The sequence below is a fragment of the Bactrocera latifrons genome, unplaced genomic scaffold, assembly GCF_001853355.1.
Source record: "Bactrocera latifrons isolate USDA-ARS-PBARC rearing strain unplaced genomic scaffold, ASM185335v1 scaffold_47, whole genome shotgun sequence".
Classification (NCBI taxonomy): Eukaryota; Metazoa; Arthropoda; class Insecta; order Diptera; family Tephritidae; genus Bactrocera; species Bactrocera latifrons.
The window spans coordinates 1,331,075-1,352,121 of record NW_017537123.1 but is presented as its reverse complement, the minus strand read 5'-3'; the positions used below and the strand labels follow the sequence as shown (position 1 = coordinate 1,352,121).

The 21,047-nt window shown below is 36.6% G+C and overlaps 4 protein-coding genes across 6 annotated transcripts in view; 3 read left to right on the top strand and 1 right to left on the bottom strand.

The window, feature by feature from the left end:
* LOC108973341 (5-hydroxytryptamine receptor 2A) overlaps window positions 1-12,251 on the top strand; it is a 130,297-nt gene extending 118,046 nt beyond the window's left edge. Inside the window, exons 10-11 of one of the 2 annotated variants that reach the window (XM_018940561.1) lie at window positions 4,633-5,635; window positions 9,726-12,251. In XM_018940561.1, the coding sequence (XP_018796106.1) occupies window positions 4,633-5,595 (963 nt within the window). In that variant the 3' untranslated portion in view covers window positions 5,596-5,635; window positions 9,726-12,251. Of the gene's footprint in view, window positions 1-4,632; window positions 5,636-9,722 lie in introns of both variants that reach the window. The other variant, XM_018940560.1, reaches the window with a different exon arrangement.
* Window positions 12,252-14,000: 1,749 nt separating this feature from the next.
* LOC108973323 (E3 ubiquitin-protein ligase TRAIP) lies at window positions 14,001-16,097 on the top strand. 2 transcript variants are annotated; one of them, XM_018940527.1, is made up of 10 exons: window positions 14,001-14,081; window positions 14,163-14,283; window positions 14,345-14,560; window positions 14,629-14,698; window positions 14,768-14,958; window positions 15,062-15,154; window positions 15,219-15,276; window positions 15,336-15,452; window positions 15,511-15,756; window positions 15,817-16,097. In XM_018940527.1, the coding sequence occupies exons 2-10, from the start codon at window positions 14,168-14,170 to the stop codon at window positions 16,000-16,002; spliced, it is 1,293 nt and encodes a 430-aa protein (XP_018796072.1). In that variant the 5' UTR covers window positions 14,001-14,081; window positions 14,163-14,167; the 3' UTR covers window positions 16,003-16,097. The 2 variants fall into 2 exon arrangements, with proteins under 2 accessions (XP_018796072.1, XP_018796071.1); XM_018940526.1 differs by having other exon boundaries at window positions 14,005-14,283.
* Window positions 16,098-16,411: 314 nt separating this feature from the next.
* On the bottom strand, window positions 16,412-18,589 carry LOC108973321 (armadillo repeat-containing protein 6 homolog). The gene is made up of 7 exons (XM_018940525.1): window positions 18,381-18,589; window positions 18,196-18,318; window positions 17,921-18,088; window positions 17,252-17,869; window positions 17,057-17,197; window positions 16,839-16,988; window positions 16,412-16,777 (listed from the first exon to the last, which is right to left on the bottom strand). The coding sequence occupies exons 2-7, from the start codon at window positions 18,310-18,312 to the stop codon at window positions 16,559-16,561; spliced, it is 1,413 nt and encodes a 470-aa protein (XP_018796070.1). The 5' UTR covers window positions 18,313-18,318; window positions 18,381-18,589; the 3' UTR covers window positions 16,412-16,558.
* Window positions 18,590-18,880: 291 nt separating this feature from the next.
* On the top strand, window positions 18,881-20,803 carry LOC108973320 (eukaryotic translation initiation factor 3 subunit J). Its single transcript, XM_018940524.1, has 6 exons — window positions 18,881-19,092; window positions 19,362-19,453; window positions 19,852-19,968; window positions 20,056-20,344; window positions 20,411-20,547; window positions 20,615-20,803. The coding sequence occupies exons 1-6, from the start codon at window positions 19,080-19,082 to the stop codon at window positions 20,675-20,677; spliced, it is 711 nt and encodes a 236-aa protein (XP_018796069.1). The 5' UTR covers window positions 18,881-19,079; the 3' UTR covers window positions 20,678-20,803.
* The last annotated feature ends 244 nt before the right edge of the window (window positions 20,804-21,047 follow it).

Below are 21,047 nucleotides of genomic sequence, written 5' to 3'. Positions count from 1 at the left end.
TGGTAACTCCGCCTGCGTCCCGAGCGATGCAATGCTGAACTTCATGGTCTGGTTAACTTTTAAGCTTGGCACGCTGTAATTCTTAACTTCATGCAAACTGACCCGGAGGACCTTAGTTGGCCAGAGAGCACGCATAAAACTCATGAATAAGCAAGCAGAAGATATTTAAGCTGATGTGGATATATTAATTTTGGCATTAGGCGCCATGAGTTCACATAAGCTTTATAATCGCTTTACTCGTACATTAAAAAAACTTGCAATTATCACTCATTAAATATTGTGTCAGTTGGAAATTTTTTTATTACTTGACTCAGAGTACAGTTTCGTCGAAATTTTCGGCCAAAATACTTAAGAAGCCAACTTCCCTCTTCCACCGCCAAATCCCTCGCAGCAATAGAGGATCCGCCTTCTTGCACATTTCAGCTGTTGCCTTTGGTTCACAGCGTCTAACGGAATGAGTGGAGGTGCCTTCAGACCTACTTAGAAGTAGGAGCGAGCGGAATCACCGTACCTTGCGCTAATGAGATACAGTTTTCTTGGGAGGTTCTCCAAGTTCTCATATAGTTATGTACTGAAGTGAGTAAAATTTGCATAGAGATGACCTCAACGAATGTCCAACCGATATTTAGACTTGACGACAACAATTAAATAACAAAGTACAAAGGGTCCCTCATTCGCCAAAGGATAAATTAATCCGCTTCCCATTGACAACTTCATCTCAAGTTATGCTTCTTGGTCCGTGTCATCCTGGGTTAGAAGTAAGTGGTTTTGGATTTGAACTTATCCTATTAACCGTGGTAAAGCCGTTCATCTATTGGATAATAACTATATTATAACCTTTAAGCTTTCAGGTGCTTTCGAATGAAAGATTATTAATTCTAATAATACAAGTAATTTAATCAAATTACCTTGTATTAAAGAAAGTGTTCTAAACTTATTTTCTTTTGAACTGCAGCATGTGAAGTTGATAAGTCTTACTGATGGTGCATTCAGCTAATGTTGAGTACATTCCAATCCCAAAATAATTCTCTCAGCCACTACTTCTCATTTCATCGAGTTCCGCGTTAACGTCAAACGCAACCGGGTCTTATTTCGATAATTTGTCTACACTAAATGCATTGGTCACAATTCGGAAAACAGATAAATGACCTTCAATTGGCTGCCATTGTTTGCGCAAATCTCCATGTGCGGTTTGAAGTAAATATGTATTTATTAGGAAGCCTGCTGTTCAAGCAGCGCACAATTTTTCACAATCAGCATTCGACACAGAACAAATATTTGTCTTGGCAAGGTTTCTGCCAACGCAACAGCGCCAGGCAACGGACCAGCGATGGACTCATGGCAAACTGTTGGAAAAACTGCCGTGCTGCTCTCCCCCCACATCCACACTAATTCACTTTAGCATTTTTTTTTTATATTTTTTATACGCTGCGGTTTGCTTCACAAATTGTCAGAGGATGGAAAAATAAAAGCATGGGCGGATAAATATATTATGACATTTCAATAAACAAACGAAATCAAATTGTAAGGCCAATCATAAAGTTGGGGTCACATTTTGTACACAGATATATGTATGTATAGAAGAGGTATGACGCTTGTAGTTAAATTGAGTGAAATATTAAAGCCGGTGGAAGCAAAGCAAAGGTAGCTGAAATAAAAAGTTATCAGCATAAAATTTCATAAAGAGAGCTATCATCATGTCTCATTTAATATTAAAGTTTCAACTAACATAAAATGCGACTGTGTTGGACCATCCCATTGCATTCCGTGCACTCAAAACCTTCGTTAGATGCTGATTTATGTACATTTCTGCAGTGATTAAACCTGTGTCTGTATTGTATAAGCACATGTTCTTGCGATTTTCGTATAATTTTACAGTAAACTTTAAACACACGCTCGTCATGTTGAAAATCTTCCAAGACAATGTAGATAAGCACGCATATTAAACTCATTTTACACCAGACCGCCTCAAATATGTGCCGAAAAAGCGCCCTTGCACTAATTTAAGCATAAATACACACACATACATTTATATAAACACTCACAGCAGGCAGCAGTCACACATTTACTCGAATTAGTATAAAATTTGTAAGAGTGCATAATTCCCTCCTTATAATTTTTATTTATGTAATGCGCATCGTGTGCTATATATAATGATAACTCGTGACTTGAAAGACGGACAGTATAAAAACTTAATGAGCGGAGAGTAAATGAACGCCACTGAGCTGGTGTCTGCGTGCTTGTAACGTATACGCCAAGGCATATTTAATATCACCAAAGGAAACTGTGCCGCTATGCTGGCGTATATCGACAGCAAAAGCAAACGGAGTCAATATTAAAAAACACAAAAACAAAACAAACAGCGCCAAATCCCACTGCAGCCTCGTTCCGGGTTATTGATAGCGGACAGCGCGACCCTTCAAACAAAATGCACAATTTATGTATTCCATGAATACATATTCGAATATTTGCGCTGCTGAAAAAGTTCACTATTATTTTTTAAGTTTATATTTATATTTTCGGGCAGCATTAAAATAAAACACTTTTATATCGGTGCGCCGCTGACCTAGTCGATGTTGGGCATACTCATCGCTCATAACCTCAAACTTTTGTGATAATCATGTGCCGTTATGCATACAATATTCCTGCGAACCGCGACGCCCCATAAAAATGTCATTGATGGCCGTGATGAAAATTTATATTAAGAATACTTGTTGTAAAAATCTGCTCCGCTAACTGACGGCGAAGGCGCGCTACGCACACCTCGTAAACCCGCAATAATATCGATAACACTTGAGCGGCGATCAACAACAACAATAACAGCGCTGAAAATAACGTAAAAATGGAATAGCGGAATTGGCGCTGAGCTCGTGCCACAGACGTTGCTGGCACGGCAATGCCAATTTCTTCGCCAAATGGCAGCCACAAACACACGTTCGAGCACGCAATTGAGTGTGTGTTTGCGAAGGCGCGTATACGTTGGTTTCCGAAAATAAAAATGGAAATAAAATAAAATGAATTTACTGAAATACAACATTAATTTGATTAAATTGAGCGTAAGATACAAAAGCGCAATATTTGATTGGAATACGCGCGCACCAAGTGGGGGCACTCCCCTCGGCTTCGTTTGCATGGAATTATAAACTTATTTATTCGGCTACCGTGCGTGGAGGGACTGAGGAAGGTGAAGCAAACAAATTGCAATCAAAAACGAGAAACGACGACAAATTTTTTGAAGAAAGCAATATTAATAGTATAAAAATTACACCTCAGATTTACGTCGATATATATTTATCGAAAAAGACTTTTTAGCAAGCTTTACGTTTGAGATTAGAATTACGATTTTTTTTAATTTTTCTTTCGATTTCCAGCTTAGTTTAAGTTATGGAATGAGCGCCCAAACGATGTTTGTTCATTTTGTGATATTTTCCCACAAGCATACGTCAACAACCTGCAGTGACTTTGTTCTTCATATACTTTCTAAATATTACTTAATCATCACATTCAAATCTTACTCTTCTTGGATACGCCTCAGCTCCATTGGTTGTGCAGCGCTCTTGGCCATTTCAAAAAGACACTCTTGCTGTTTGTGAGTGGAGTGCTCTTCATTATTATGAATTTATGAGCAGCTGTGTGTGTGCTAATTACGATGAGGTTCTTATCTTAGGAGTCATAAAATTTTAACCTATAAAGATAAGTTCCATAATTCATGCACGAGGTGATTGAGTTTCTTAAGGTGGACTGATTTCAAGAATTTATAAGTGCAGTTTGTTTGATTTGTGCGAAAAACTCTGACCGTAAATGTGCTGCAGCACATCGGCTCGCACGCCTTCAAGCGCTACAACAACTGAGCGCCAACCCAAAGCACTGGCTTAAACAGAACTTTAGGGAGTCGCGTAAAAATATTTAAAACTATGAATTCTCCCGTAACCCAGGGATATTTGGTTACAACAAGACGGCAAAAGTTTCCACACATCGCATCAATCAACGAATTTATTAGGAAAACAATTCGGTGAGCAGATAATTTCACGTTTTGAGCCGGTCTCTTGACTCCCAAGATCGTGTAATATCACACCTTTAGACTCTTTATTACGGGGACATAAACTCTAAAGACTATGCAAACAATCCCGCTTCGATTCGGGCCTTGGAGCACAGCATTACGCATGCCACTCGCAAGTTACCAATCGAAATGCTCAAAAGAGTCATCGAAAATGCCAAAAAATTCGAATGATAATAAACATTTCCTGTTAAATTTGAAATTTGTGTGTTTTTCTTTAAAATAGAACCGAACCACAAAATGGATCACCCTTTATTTATGGCTGTCATTAATTTGACAAAACGGTAGAGTTACTTACAAAAGCATACTAAAATTAAGCTTTGTTCGATGCTAGACCCCGGAAATAATTTTCCGGATTGTTTTCAAAATTTATTTTTGAGAATTTCATTGATTATTGAAATTTATTTTGTTCCATGCGTTATTATTACAATATAACGAAAGTTTCAGATTATTTTGAATGTCAGTTAAAACTGGGAATTATTTCGTAATTTTCACGTCGGCGCACTTGAATGTATATGGGAAACAAATCTATTGTCTAACTTCTTCAAAATCCCTTTTTCTCTCACTCTCTTTAGATTGCGACCGCTTCGACAAGCCAAATATCGACTGTATCCCACCTGGTAGCATTAGCTAATCAACAACATACAGCATCCAAATCAACCTCAACAGTACAACAGCAACAACAACAACATAAAGACAGTAGTAGCAATATAAATACAATAACCACGGCGGCAAATTCGGAAGCGGCGATAACTTTAGAAAACAATAAGCTGCCTAGCACAGCGACAGCAACAACAGCATCAACCACTAAAGTATGTATAGTAGCACCGAACGACAGCAACGGCATAAGCTCCACACACGCTGCGATAAATGGCGGCACACCCACAGCCACGGCTGCCAACGGTGCTGCGGAGGTACTAGAGGATCCTCAGCTCCAGCAACAGTTGCAGCAAGTGCAGCAGCATGCTGACACCACGACACCGTCAGTCGGCAGCAAGACAGCACCGCCGGCTGCATGTGCCTCCAACGCCACCACAATCACTTCCATATCGGCGCTGTCGCCACAAACACCAACAACCGCCATCACCGCAAGTAGCGCTGGTGACGAACATCTGCATCCACTGGCGCCCGCAGCGACACCGCTGGCTACCACATCCGCCTGCCAACTGACGCCGACACCCAAGCTGAAGCATCCGCAGCCATTATCCAGCATAGCCAATCCCGTACACAAGGTGACAAAACGCAAGGAGACGTTGGAAGCTAAACGTGAGCGAAAAGCGGCCAAAACATTGGCCATCATCACCGGTGCCTTCGTTATCTGTTGGCTGCCATTCTTTGTAATGGCGCTGCTATTGCCGCTGTGTGAGACTTGTGAGATTAACGATGGGCTTGCGTCGGTATTCCTTTGGCTCGGCTACTTCAACTCAACGCTGAACCCCGTGATTTACACGATATTCAGTCCGGAGTTCCGACAGGCGTTCAAACGCATACTCTTCGGCGGCCATCGTCCAGTACATTATCGCAGCGGAAAGATATAAGCAACAGCGGTCGAGTTGGCGTCTGAACAGTTAACACACAGTAAGTCAAAGAAGTTAATCATTTTTAATCATTCTTTCATATTCTATATACGTTCGCAAATTAAGCCAGAGTCATCACCTCAAAGTAGTGATGTGAATCAAAAAAATTTTTTTTGCTAAATAAATAGTTGTTTTTTGAATTATGTGAATATGAATTATGTATGAAATAGTTGGGAATGAGTGAAAATAATGAAGAAATTCCCTGTATTTTAAAATATTTGTATAACAAATTTGTAATGATGGTAACATTCATGATCAAACCGTTTTGAACCAACTAAAAAAATGCTGGCTAAAAAAAAGCTCGATGTTTGCGGACACAGGAATTGTCTGTGAAAAATTTAATGGACCGAACTAACATCTGCGATTCTTTGTAGAAACGAAATGAAATCGAATTATTTCTGAAGCGGTGGTAACAGGAGATGAAAATTGGATCAAATACGACAATACTGTGCAAAAAAAATCATGGTCCAAGCATGGTAAAGCTCAACAAATGGTCGCAAAGCCTCGAAAGGTTATGCTGAGTATTTGGTGAGATTGGAAAGGAATCATCCCCTATGAGCTACTCCAGCTTAGTGGAACGATTGATTCTACATTTTACTGTCAACAACTGATGAGATTAATGCAAGCAATGGAAAAAACGGCCAGAATTGATCAACAGAAAGACTTCGTCTTCCATTAGGGCAACGCTAGACCACACACATATTTGATGACTCGGCAAAAACTGTGAGAGCTTGGCTGGGAAGCTTTAATGCATCCGCCATATAGCCTTGACCTACTACATAACCATGGGACTAGCATTTGTTTCGGTCAATGCTGAACTCCCTTAATGAAGCAAAGATGGCTTTAAGAGAAACCTGTGAAAATTACCTGTCGCAGCTTTTTATCGAGAAACGAGAAGTTTTCGACTAACCAATATAATATATTGGTCACTCTTTTATTTCTTATTCAGCCACTATTCATAATCTATTACAATCTGAACTGGCTATTTCTCGAAAGTACACTGCCATACAAAGGGATTTATTATAAAAAGTCGCAGTAAATGTGACTTCCGACATAAGCCAACCCAAAAGACATGCAAGTGCGGTACAACAAAAAATACATAATAACAGCAAAAAGCTTCTAACTAAAGCTTCAAATCTACAACACCCATCCAAAAGTGTAGTACGACAAAGTCGCAGCATGGCTGCAGTTAGAAGCAATCATTGCATTTCGCGCTCTTGCAAAATAATATTTGTTTGTATAGTTATGTATATCCGTATACATATATATATGTATATGCACGTTTATATACAAAGATGTAGACGCATAAAATCTCAAAAATATTGCCCACAAACAAGAATAGTGTACGGTATAAATGCTCTGTTATAACACACTCATTTAGAACCAACATTGCGTATACGCAACATCTTGCCAAAACCCACCAAACATAAACAAAGACAAATGACGAAAATTTAGCAAAAAACGAAAACAAAACACAAAAATACAGAAAACCAAGAGGCGAAGCAAACCGAAAAGCACTGCTTGCCGCAGAGATCTTTACGTAATTGTTGTTGGCAGAATCACTGAAGCAAATTGATTGCATTTGCGTATCCTCAGCTACACTCCTTAAACAGTTCTTTTTCATGTCCCGTTTGTCAACAACTATTTTACGAAAGCAATTGCGGAAGCATTGTTAACAAAAAACTAATATCGCTTGGGACAGTTACGGCAGACCATCTTGCTATTGCCTGGAGAAGTGTTGACTACTGTTGGCTGATTGTGTGGCGCAAAGCTCGCCTTACAATAATCTGGTTACGAATTGGCCAGCATAAAAGGAAGCTCACAAATTGGAATCCGAAATGACATGAAAAACTAACAGTTAAAGAGCAAACCGGTTTCGGTTGCAGACAAGATTAAACACCAAACAAAAACTGTAAGAAATATTTAAAATAAAGAGCTATTGAAAGACATGAAGACATTTTAAAATGCCTTCTTCAAATATGTGTTCTTTCTTTCTATTTGGTTTCCGCGAATAAGTACTACACCCTGTCAATGATCAATGAACAGCTTTCAATCACATCGAAATTAGATGAAAAATTTTGAAGATCTTATTTTTGTTTTCATCTTCTCGGCTCTCAATTTGAAGATAAAAAGTAGATCTGAATAAAGTGCGTATACTACATATATTTCAATCAACCAAGCAATTTCGAACATACATACGTATATCTTCCTTTCGTTATTCTTTTCACTGCGCGCCTCCCATTGCTGGCAACAACAAAAGTCGCTAATGACAGTCAATCAATCAATTTGCATACGTCAAACTGTCGCTGCCGCTGCTGCAGTCAAGCAATCCATTTCGGCGCCTAACATGCCTATTATTAGGATTCAAAACTCGACGAAGTGCCGAGGGGTGCCTTTTTCGAAACTTCCGGCTCTGAAGTACTCTGCTAAGTGAGGCGGAAATCCAGTTTACTTACATCATTCAACGCCAATGGGCGCATAAAATTAATACAATTTCAGGTCTGCACACAAAAATGCCTTTGTTGACAGTCGTTTTTGTATTTTCGTTAAATTTGTCTTCTTCTTTTATGACTGAAAAAGTCTTTGTCGTTTCAGAAGAAGCTATATATCACGTTATAACCAATATCATTGGATTATTCTACATAACTTTAACTAGGCCGCATGTCCATTTGTGCCCCTGAAACTCAAAACATCAAAAGCATTAGTAGAAGGCCTTAAGTCCTTCTTTGGTAAGAGTAAAGAACTATCGCCAAAATGTTTAAACTATGAGGTTCTACAGTCACTTTTTTCAGAAATGCTTACTTTTCTCCCCCAGTATAATAAGAGGTTTCTTGACTATTACGTTTTGAGAGATCGTGTATGAGTTGGTTATTTCTTTCAATCACGTGTGCCGTGATGTGGAGCCTCTTGAAATAACTGAATTTACTCTACTTACCTTACTCATCCCAGAGCCTTTGGTGGTTGTGCTTTTCGAGCTGCTGTTTCGACGTTTACTACGAACTTATAATACAACAAAATAGCTTACATAAAATACTATCATCCAGCATTTAGTGCTATCAATTGCCAATGCCAGTGCCGTTTTTTTTTTTTTTTTGTTTTGTTTTATCAGTGCAAAAGTTCTAAGCTTCACATACTTGTGTAGTATGGTGTCTACACTACGCTCAATAAGTTTTTTAAAGATTTTCTTTAATTTTTTGCGTTTTGCGCCTGCCGAGCCCTTTCCACCATATACTCGTTCGTGTGTGCATGTACACTTCCTTTACTGGCTGCCACTCCTGCTCATGCTCTCCATATGCCTTTTCTTATGCTTGTGAAAAATGTCAAATCCTGCTGGGGAAAGTTGGGTCCGCGGGTCAGCAACATCGGTGTGGGTTGAGTTCGCAGCAGACAGCGACACTAAGCAAGCGAACAAGCGATTTCATTGGGGATGGCTGCGGGATGAGCGAGGAAAATGCGATGAAATAAAATATAAATGAGAATGGCCATGATAATGAGTAGCCGAGTGAAGATGACAGCGGCAGTGATAAAATGCAGATAAAACTTTGCCTTTTCTCCGCAAATTGATATGGGCAAGTACTGGCGTTCGAAGGAGCGGGCCCCATTGCAAATTTCTATTCTTATTTAATGCGATAAGTGATTTTCATATTTTCTTTCATTTCTTTTATTTGTCTGCATATGTTTACTGTGAGGCAGCCGCATGAATATTTAAATATTATATACATATGAACGATAACTCGAATTGCCTTTTATGTCAGCCATTTGTTGGGAATGTGCGTATGTCACTTGGGTAAATAGGGGTCAGTACAAATGTGAAAGTGGAAAGCGGCGTTGTTGAGTTTACCACACCAGTGGACATCTGATACGCTATCTTTATGAATGATTGGAATGTATATATTAATCTCTCCAATGTATTTTGTCTAATGCCTTAGATCCCTAACCCATAAGTAGACAAATTCTGCTGGTTTGGTCGAAAAAGGCTTGCGGTTTCCAAAAATAAGCAGTGCCATTCATCTTTAATAAATTGTATTTCTTTAGGAACTCATTAAAATACCACATTTTACTAAAAAAAATTTTACTTCTATTTTCAGAAGAACCACTTTGAAGCACAGCGGTATTTCTTGGCAGCAAGCAAAAACAATTTTTGTAGTAAAGTCAAAAGCCGCCGGACTGAAATGTATAAGATGCAACACCAATCATTGATTATTAGAGATGTAGAATTGTGGGAAAGATAAATGAATTGCATACCATATCGTGCTATTTTAAGCAAAACTAAGCGTTGAGGAGATTTAGCAGCCAAACTGCATTGAAAATCGAACATCTCAGCTCATAAAACGGCTACCACGGTTGGCGCTCTCCCCGCTGTAAATTCGAGTCCCATGTCTAATGGACAAACATGTAGTTAGGCTCCAGCCAAGCTACCCGAAAGCATACATCATTCACCATCACTCATATCTTAATTAATAGTTATGTAATACTTACGAATTGCATCGTAAATATGTAGGTTATTGTAAAGAAAATGTTTTTCTAAAATATAAGTGTTGCATACAATTTGTTCGACATCAAGTATGTAAGGCACATACCTACTTTTAAGATTACAACAACAACAACTGAGAACTTGAATAATGAACATTAAGCAGGAAAACAATTAGCAATGCCACATATATAGTACATACACGCCTACACACCCACACATAAACACGCAAATTTGTTCAATACTACTCATAAATAGTTGTATAGTTGCTAAGCAGTTACATAGATTATATACATATACATATTATGCATGCATAGACATGGCAGTACATGTCTGTGTGTAGGTATTTATATGAATTGTTGACTGTAGAATTAAGCTGAAATGTTAGTGTAAAGCAAACACAATAATAAGTGTTGCCTCTGTACAGTCCTAGCAAAACTCACTTAGCAAAATAGCATAAATACTAGTGATCATAAGAGTTAAACATAAATTGTATTGCTAGTTATTAATAAAAAGTAAATAGCGTTAAAGCCCTACCCTTAATAAATGCGTGAAAAATGGATTTCTTTAAATATTTGCATATGGCCGCAAGTCGCAGCATAGATCTGCATAAATTTACACAATAATCTAAAGTTAATGGCATTAATCAAACGTTAGTTAATTACTAAAGTGTAATTTTTCGGGAAAATGGGTAATACTACTGTTAATAAATACCGTACAGATGTGTTAAACAAATGTAAGAAAATTGCTTAAYACACACACACTCATACATATTTGCATACTCATATTACTCTCTTATGTAGTTAAACTACTTGTAAATGCATACTTAATACAATTGAGGTTAAATATTCCTTAGAGAATGGCTCCAACAACTCCCCTATATACCCCCTGTACATATACACATACATACATACATATAAGTAATGCGTTGGTGGACATTCGGAGCAGTGCCAATAATAGATAATGCAGTTTAATCAAAAGCAAAAATACTCATGACAGCGTGCAGACCACAAGCTGCGCTGCGCATGCAAAGAAAATTCAGAAAATCAAAATACATTAGCTCAATTTCAAAACCCCCAGAGTTAAGGTTAAGTTCATACATAGCTAGATACACATTTACCTTCAAGAGACACGTTTCGCCGCAACGAATGGAAATGTCTGTAAGGATCATGCGGTATGGAGTGAGATACGGCGGGAACAACCGGGAACTTATGTACAGTTCTTGCACCTGCCGCGGAGTGTGAAAGAAGTAGCTCTCGAGACGGCAAGCAGTTGCGCTGTTCGAAGATGTTGCAATTGATTTCCGCTTATTTTCTGCAACTTGTCACAAATAACGGAACCTTTGTACATTTTGCTGAAATCGTAAGAAGTCTTCAACTGTTAGCGGTCTCCTATTGCTCTCAAGTCGGTTAAGTTTTCGAAATAACACACACACAGTCTAGGACTCTTAAATAATTTTCGATGTTCGATATACATTTAATGATTTAAATTATATATTCAATTTAATGATTTTGCTTGTTATTTTTACAACCAAGTTGCCGGTGGCTTCAGCCCCAATAGTCACCGGCAAGCACCTGAATTTAGCAAAAACGACTTTTTAGCTTAAGTTACAAGGCGATTTCCATTTTTCTTTTGTGCGCCAGTACTTAAGTACAGTTTTAAAAATTAGAGGTTTCATTCACTCATCATTAAGTGGTTATCGAACGTTGATGCTTTTTTGTTATTCATACATACATACATACATGTTTCACATGTATGTATACATACATGTTTCACATGTATGTATGTACACATGATTCTGTAAAAAAAATGTAACGCTTCAAAGCCGCTAGCAAAATATCTAAAGTATATTAGTTCGTTCCAAATCAAAACTCATTCTATCACTAATATTCCTAACTTTAGAGAAATTTAAATCATATACATACATATATGTACATATGTACATACATACCTACATATATATGTATACATAAGTAAGTAGGTTACTAATAAATATGATTGTTCAACACATGTCGCACAGACTGTAACCATACTTATACTTAAACATAATTGTAACTAGCATTAATTACAACAAACATAGACGAATGAAATTAAACTACAATATGAAATATAAATAAATTGTACTGTGCTGCAGGAAAATTTCAAAATGGTGAACGCGCCAAAAGCGAGAAAATAAATTATAAAAGAATTATTGTAAAAAATCAAACAACCGTTTTTCACTGCTTGTTGCAAAGCTGGGACGGACTCAATAGTACAGTGAACGTCTGTTATTGGTTGTCCGAAGAGTATTCAGTTGCAGTAAAATGGCTCCGCTTTTAAATTAAGTAAAATGATAGTTTCTTTACTTTTGGGGTTTAACTAAGTGGACCTGTTCCACACAGTTTCCCAACGCATAGAGATTTTAAAATTCCTACAATTTCGTGCAGTCAAAATGTATAGTATATATCTCATCTACTAAGAAATTTTTAGTCAAACTTAGGGTTAAGAAAAGAGATCAAATCGCTTTTGGTGCAGGAGTGCAGAGAACGATTGAACAACCTAGCTGCAAAGAACCAGGTGCACCTAATCTGGGTGCCCGGCCACAGGGGCATAGCCGGCAACGAACTGGCTGACGAGCTAGCCCGCTCCGCAGCCTCCACCAGTATGGTTGGGCCCGAACCATTCATTGCTGTGCAGGAGCTGCTCCGCAAGGAAGAAAGAGTGTGCAGGGAAAGGTATTGGCAGTGAGCGCACGGTATGCGTCATGCCAAGCTGCTAGTTGGGGGGTATAACCAAGAAACAAACTCAGGATCCTGGTTGAATTCTATACCGGCCACTGCAAGCGACAGGGACCCTGAAACCCCGGAGCACCTGCTAATCGACTGCATTGTAGTCTGTAGGCGCAGGTCGAAGGCCCTTGGAGCGATGTTTCTGGATAGGGATCACATCGCCTCGCTAGCACCCAGCAAAATACTGGACTTCGTCAATATGCTGGGGCTAAGCGAGTCCCTTTGAGTTAGGAAAGGGCACAATAGACCTAAGATCGCAGTGCATTCCTCAGTTATGTATCTATGTCTAGGGTTAAGAATCCTTAGCAGGTCCTAGGGATAATGCAGTGCTGAGTGACATTGGGCAATAACGTCGGCCACTTGAATTCTTTAAGCCTTTAGAAGTAACCCCAGAATTCACATGCATATGTATGTATGTATGTTTGGTATGTACAAGCTTACAGACATCATGGTAATCAGCAGCTTTGTTCTAGCCTATCCCTTCCTTAACTCCGAAAATCGAATACAAAAATTGTGAATTTGGAGATCGCAGCATACGGCTAACTATATTCCCAAACTAACAGTCAATATGTGTATGTAAATGTTTTGTTGAACATGCCTTCGCTTACAAATGTACTGATCATTAAAGGAAAATTTTGCTAAATGAAATTAAAAACAAGAAAAAACATAATTACGCACTGAAACTATAATACGCTTCAAAAATAAAATAGTTTAAATACAAAAACTTGATGTTACAAGCTTCGTGGCAAACTTGTTCAGGGTATAGCAAGAACTATACGTACGTGGAAAATTAAAAATTGTAGGTACCTATACAGAGGCAATTTTTATTGACAACCAACTGTCATAATTATTGCCAGATAAAACTATTATCTTTGCCAATATTTTTATGTGGACATTGGTATTTAATCATTTTACAGAAAGTTCTTTAATTTTTCTACATCATTTAATACACGGTACGAAACTACTTTACATTTGAGGCAATTGCAATTGCACACCATCGCAGTCCAAGCAATAATTCAAACAAGATATTGGTGCCCGAACACAGCTGGATGACCTAGAGGTATCAGCTGAATTTTGACACTTGACCAAACGTGTATTGGAGGAATTTGGCGGCAAAAACAGTAAATAAAAGAAAGCAGTGGAGAAAAAATGTGTCTAAAATGTTGAAACTGGAACTTAGTAACTGTTTTGGCTGTTAATTATATTATGTATGAACTAATTGAATCTATAAAATATTTTGGTTATAATTAGTAAATTAATGCTTGTTGAATGCTTTGAATTATTTTAAGTCGATATGCTCAATTTAAATTGTGTTATTTGTGCTGAGCTGTTTGTCGCCTCGGATGATGTGCGTGCAACCAACTGTGGTCATATGTTTCACATTACATGCTTAAAACAGTGGATGGAACGGTAAGTACACATACGATTACAAAATTCAGCTATAATGAATTTTCTATTCCTAACACAACAGATCGAAATCATGCCCCCAGTGTCGAACTAAATGTACGGATCGTAATATATTCCGCATTTATTTCAACTTGGCTAATCTGGATGTAAGCACTATCGACGTGGGATCACTGCAAGAGCAAGTGGACAACGCTAGTCTGCAATTAAAAATGAAGGAAAAAGAGTTGAATAAAGCGGAACAACAAATTAAAGATCTTAAGGAATGCCAAATTAAAGCAGCGTAAATAATATAAAATCTAATATAAAGAAAAATTTCCATTAATCCAATGCCTAATGTTTGTATATTAGGAAAACAATTCAAGCAATGGAACAAAGAATAAAGAAAAATGATTTCGTAATACTTACATATTCGGAACAGGTGCGTGGTACATTTAATTATAAAAATATCACCTGTAATTAACAACAAGAAATTTTTGCTCGTTTTCAGCTGAAAATCTTTAAGACTGAAGCAAAGATGGCCGATGACTTACGCAAAGAGGTGGAACGCCTAAAGCAACAAATTAAAACAATAGAGTCAGTACAATCGGTGCTCGCCGCAACAACAGCAGAAGCTGAGAAAATGCTCAAGATCGAAAAGGATCCTGTGCGACTATGCACCTGGGTAGCTGCACTGAAGCGGTTAGTATGTAGGAGAACAGAAATATTATTCATGCATCCCAACTCTTAGATGAAATATTTAAGCGATTATATCTTGTTATTTATTACATTACGCACAATTCAGCGAACTTCGCACATGTGAAACAAAGAAAACTGATTTGCGCCGGGCTATGAAAGTTATACAGGACAATTTGCGGCAAGAAATGGCTACTAAAAAGTAGTATAAATATATAATATATTTTAAAATTTGAATTAAACCTAAATTCAAAACAAATTCGCAGGTCTTTTGAGGAACGCATTTCACAATTGGAAAGTGAAAACTATCAATTACAAGAGAAAGTACGAAATAATGGAGTAAATATATTTAAAACAAATTCTGATACTTAATCCTTTTTCAGGTAAAAGTACTAGAAAACAAAGGTCCAACAAGCTTCATGCCAGACCATCGCAGGCAAAGCACAGAATCTGCGCCGATTTCATTGCCGGAAAAACGTCAAACATTGTCGCCCACTGTGGTTGGTATATAGCCATATGCTTTTGAAATATAATTTTTATTACCTTTTTAATTTGCAGAAAGAAAACCTGAAGAAGATTGAAGACTCAAATTCTCCTTATCTCAATATTAAGTCCAGCAGTATAGGCCTGCTGCCGTTGTTTAAACGCAATCAAGACAATCCGCCAGAGCGAACGGGTGTTACAACTACGAAATTGGCGACATTAAGAATATCACCAAGAAAGACTGATAAAGACAGTGCCGCTAACGGAATCGGTAGCAGCTTGGGAATACTACGCAAAGCTCAAAGTGATATCACAGAAAAGGTTCCAGATAAATCTAATATATATCTTAATATCGTATGACATAAAGTGTTATTCATATAGTATTCCATCATGAAGAAGCCGCGGCTGGCAATTAGCTCTTCTTCATCAACAGCTAAACACTTTGGCATGAATTTCGAACCGAGCAGTACGCGAGCCGTATCGCCCACAAAGCCAAGGCCAATCGGAAGTAATTTAGATAGTCGTCTAAAAGCTGGTGGCTTGCGCAAGTTTAAGTTAAACAAATGATGTCTGCAAGTTGGCATGCATTTAAAGAAACCAATTAGTACCTATCATGTATTTAATTTAGATATTTATTAAAAAAAAATTTGAATATTATCAGATTGCATTTAATTTTTTGTCTTGCGGAGATACTTGGAATTTAAAAATGCGATTTATTGCATTCCTTGCTATGATCCATATCGGTATCAATTCTTACACGTTTTTACCAATTTTTTCAAGTTTTGTTTTATAAAAAAAAATTAAAATTAAATATCCAACCAGCTACGTTTGAATAAGTTTTAACTAAAACTCTCCATTGTCTTATCATTTGTGGTAGTTTAACTTTTTTTTCGTTTATATTTAATATATAGTAGTTTTTCGTTTGTCAGTATGAATATGGTTGTGTAAAAAATATTGAAATGAGTATATGTTGCGATTAAGATTTAAGTAAAATAGTAGTATATTATTAATGGAATACTGGACTCAATTTACACAAAGGCTCCTTTTACAGCTTTGAAGATAGAAACATGAGCAGTACCAGCTTCTTTTTTTTACAGCATAAGCGCGTTTTTATAAAAGCCTTTCATATGCCAATAATTTTCTTTTCAGCAACTCCTGTGAATTCTTCGCGAAGTTCTACTTTACATCCTAAATCGCGAAGTGCCGCCTTTACATCCTGTTGTATTGATGGATGCGAACTTAGCGCTGCATTTAATAGATCTTCCACCCCAAAGGAAATCCAGCTTTCGCACTGATCTCGTGAACGAGACACCATATTGCGAATGGCCCAAGCACCGTTGCGCTGTACGAAAGAGAGATTTTCACAATATTTTAAGCTATGATATGAAAGCATTTCAATTTACTTGAACTATCTTATTTTTAGGATGCATACGAACAGCCTCTACAATGGTTTCTGCAATTCCGGTAGCAAAGAAGGCTGCACTATTATCTTTAACACGCAGTGTCAATGTTGCAATACAAGCCAATGCCCCAGAGACTACATTCTCATTTGACTGTAGATATAAATGATTTATAAGAATTTGTTCTTTCAAAGCTTTACGAGATGTGGTAGAGCACTCACCAGATGTGTTTCTAGCACTTGCTTAATAATCGGGGCTGCACCTTGTTGCACAATATGCGCCTTTACAGTGTCGTTGCCGCCTAATGCACGTAGTAGCTTAAAGGCTTCGCGATTCACACGAACAGACGTTTGATTAGCGGTCTGAAAACATACTAAAATATCATAAATGTTGTTAGATATGAAGCTCATATTCACCATTATATCAAACACGAATTTAATCCCACCCGCATCCTCAATGGTTGTGCAAAATTCTTGACGCACCGCTAAGGCACCGATTGTCAACACCAAATCTGACAAAATGTTGGAATCATTGTATTCACCCAATAATTTTGTCAAATCCACAATGTATTCGCTCGCAATGCGACGCGCATGTTCGTGTGCGCATCCAAACTCTACGCGAATATCATCGTCCAGCACAAGATAGCGCAGAACAGCTAGAACTTCTCGAATAAGTTTTAGGCTGCTCTGCTTGGACACAAATGGCTTCAACTTCTTCACCACGCCAGCATTGACAATATTTTGCCGATTGATTTCGTGCATTATACTTGCTTTTTGCAACCATTGCAGCGTAAGTATTATTATATTTTCATCTTCGATGGACAAAAGTTTCAAAATTACTGCCAGGGCTTCTGCATCGAATATATCTGGTTGYTTGTTTGTAAAACTATTAGCGCACTTTAAACAAGCCTCTAAGACGGACAAATTAGGTTTCACATCTTCAGAAGAGTTTTGGTTCACCAATTCCTGCTCTAGAAGCGTTACAAGGGCTTCATGGGCGCTGTTCTTTCCTGCGAGTACCCGATGGGAGATAGACTGACAAAATTCGAATCAATTAAAAGATTATTTTTGACTATTTGAAAATACCTTTTGGCATTCAGTGTCTAAGATAGACAAGTTTTCCAGTAGTTTCTTGGTATCGGTGGATTTTTGGCCTATATAAGTTTTTATTTCATCAATTATTTCATTCAGTACCGGCTTGCCAGTGTCTGGATTTATTGTTAAATCCTTAATGATGTTTGCCAAATTAATTCCCTATTAATATAAAAATATTAAGTATAAAATTATATGTATAACTTTGGTAAAAAAAAAAAAATTTATTTGTTGATTTATTATTATTTATTGAGCGAATGTGCATATACCTGGGCTTCGAATTGCTTGATTGTTTCTTCTTTTGCTTCATCTGGGCTCATGGAGAAGTCCACGATATTTTCTTTTACCACATCATCAAAGGTTTCTTGTGAAATAACCTTAGCCATTTTTCACTTAAAGTAAAAAAAATATATTTTTTGTTGCTGGAATGAAGTCATAAATCCATCCCACTCACCTATTTTTGTGCAACCAATAATTTCTTTGTTCAATGACTACACTTTATTTCACCTAATCAATATATAAAAATGGATATTTCTTATAAATGGAACTAATGTTTGGAATTGATGTGTTATATGTGCATTTAATTTTCGAATCTTAAATTATCTTATGTTTTATACACTTTAAATTTTGTTTCTAAAAAGTTTATTTTATTTCAATTTACGATTTTACGGTTTGCATGATTCTTCTTTGATTTCTTTTGTGGAAAGGCACTTCAGCTGTTGCCAAAAAGAGTTGCTGACTTCAAAAAAAATGTTTAAAATAGTAAAAATACAGAATGTACATATTAACTGTAAAGAAAATTAAAAAGCGATTATTTTTTATGTAAAATTATGTTTTGGTAATAATTATTTTCGTTTCTTTTGGAATAAATTAATTGTTCTTTTATTAATAAAAATTTAATATTTAATTAGTTGAAATACAACCCTGAATTAGCAGATGCAAAAAGGAAAGAAAATTTAATAGAAATGACAAAAGATCTTGCACACGTTTGTCACAGTTTTGATTTGTCTGTCACATTTTTGCTTTCAATTTAATTCTCTGTCCAAAACAGGAAAATATTAATATACTTCGCGATTTCTACACGGACGAACAAAATTATTGAGTTCTAAATCCTATCAATATTTTGCTTTGCTTTTTGCATTGAAAATTTACAATGGCCGATTGGGGTAAGTAGCTGTTCTGGAATGTTGTCGATTCATCAATGGATTTCTGGTACATTTCACTACATTCATATGTGTTTGTCATTGCCTGACACAAACACTGAAGGCAGTGAAGGTGAATTGACAGCAGCAGTTTTACTTAATAATACAAGGGCGATGTGAGTTGGCTCGAACATGAGAAAGTAATATATATTATGCAAGAAAGATATGTGAACTATATTTAGTCAAATTTTAATAAAAGCATCTATATTTTTCATAATATACACGTATAACAGAGTCAGCCGCTGATGAGGATGTAGTCATACGTCCTAAAATCACAAACGATGTTAACAAATGGGAGGGAGAGGATGTCGACGAGGATGTAAAGGTATAGTTGTATTGTTACCTTGCTAATTAATATTTGTAATCATAAAACTCGGTGGTTTCACATAGCATGAATGTTTTTAACATTTGTCTATACACATTTTGTGTATGAATTATATCAATCTGCTTTGCTATGATTTTCTAGTATTCCATTATTTAAATTCAGATTGACTATACTTTGTGTACACGTGGTCATGTCAATTACATAGGGCATCGCATATTTTAAATAACAATTTATGTGTATTAGATATGTTTATATATAAATATAAACATAATAAAACATATATTATTATTATGTTATTAAAATATTATTAAGTTTTTTCATAAAAACCTTGCTATTATTTTCACTTTTAATTTTATAGTGTTTTAATGACCAAAATGTTTGCTTTTTATTGCCCACAGGACAGTTGGGAAGACGAGGAAGAAAAAAAGGATGAAGAAAAATCCGAGACAAAAACAGAAGTGCCAACAAAAACTAAACCAAACAAAGCATTGAAAGCCAAATTAACGGAACAAGAAGTATGTTATATTAGTTACAAAGGCGTTTAGATATAAATTACTATACAAAACAAGACATACTAATGAAGTATTTTTCCATTTCAATAGCGCCTAGCTGAAGAAGAGGAAGAAAAACGGCTAGCTAACTTGACGCCTGAAGAAAAGTCGGCTGAAAAATTACGCTTAAAAAAAATTCAAGAAGAATCAGACCTCAAAAGTGCGCTGGAAACATTCGGTGTAACGGAAATCGGTAAAGGATTAGAGGAATTCAATCCACAAACGAAAGAGGAGTTCAAGGAATTTGGTGCGACGCTCAGTTGGAAGTTGTCACATTACAAAGAATCGCCACACTTCCCACAATTTGTTGAGGACCTAGTTCGTAGCATATGTGTTAATTGTAAGTGTTGTTTACATTTTAATAATGTTAGTTTAAAGCTCTTTAATATATTTTTACATTTTACAGTACCTGCAGCGGATATAAAAAAAGTGAAAATGAATGTAGAAAGTTTGCATACAGAGAAGCTAAAAATGGAAAAACAAAATGCGAAAAAACCTGCTAGCAAAGGAAAGAATAAAGTATCTTTGCGTACAGAAGCTGATGTTCGTATCTAAAACAATCACAAACTTTCAACCCTATTTTCAATTTCGTTATTTTTTATTTTCATAGGATATTGATGGTTATCAGAAATATGGAAATGACTATGCAGAGGATTACGATGACTTCATGTAAATACGATTGAGATGCAAGTGACATACTTATTGCATATAGAAAATTTCTCTTCGCGTTTAATTTTTTGTTAATCTGAAATTGTACACTAAAAATTTTTTAATAAGAAATTTCAAATATGCTTGTGAATTCATTTTATATAATTATACTTTATTAAATATGTAAAAAAAACCATTAAATTTCAAATATGTACTAGATCTATTTGTGATAATAATTTCGCTTGAGGATACATAAGCCTAATGTCCTACTGAACATTAAATTCACTATCTGCGTTGCATTCGACCAAAGGAAGTAAATTTACTTAAGCTGCAACTCCATAGCCAGTAATTATTGCCAACCAATTTATTGCATTTGGTGTTGGCAATATTTTTAT

Bases quoted from the DNA above. Each gene is read 5' to 3' on its own strand.
- LOC108973323 (XM_018940527.1), top strand. From the start codon at position 14,168: ATGCTCAATTTAAATTGTGTTATTTGTGCTGAGCTGTTTGTCGCCTCG. The intron at 14,561-14,628 runs GTAAATAATATA...TTTGTATATTAG, and splicing joins GAATGCCAAATTAAAGCAGC to GAAAACAATTCAAGCAATGG. The intron at 15,757-15,816 runs GTTCCAGATAAA...TTATTCATATAG, and splicing joins AAAGTGATATCACAGAAAAG to TATTCCATCATGAAGAAGCC.
- LOC108973320 (XM_018940524.1), top strand. The intron at 19,969-20,055 runs GTATGTTATATT...CCATTTCAATAG, and splicing joins CCAAATTAACGGAACAAGAA to CGCCTAGCTGAAGAAGAGGA. The intron at 20,345-20,410 runs GTAAGTGTTGTT...TACATTTTACAG, and splicing joins TCGTAGCATATGTGTTAATT to TACCTGCAGCGGATATAAAA.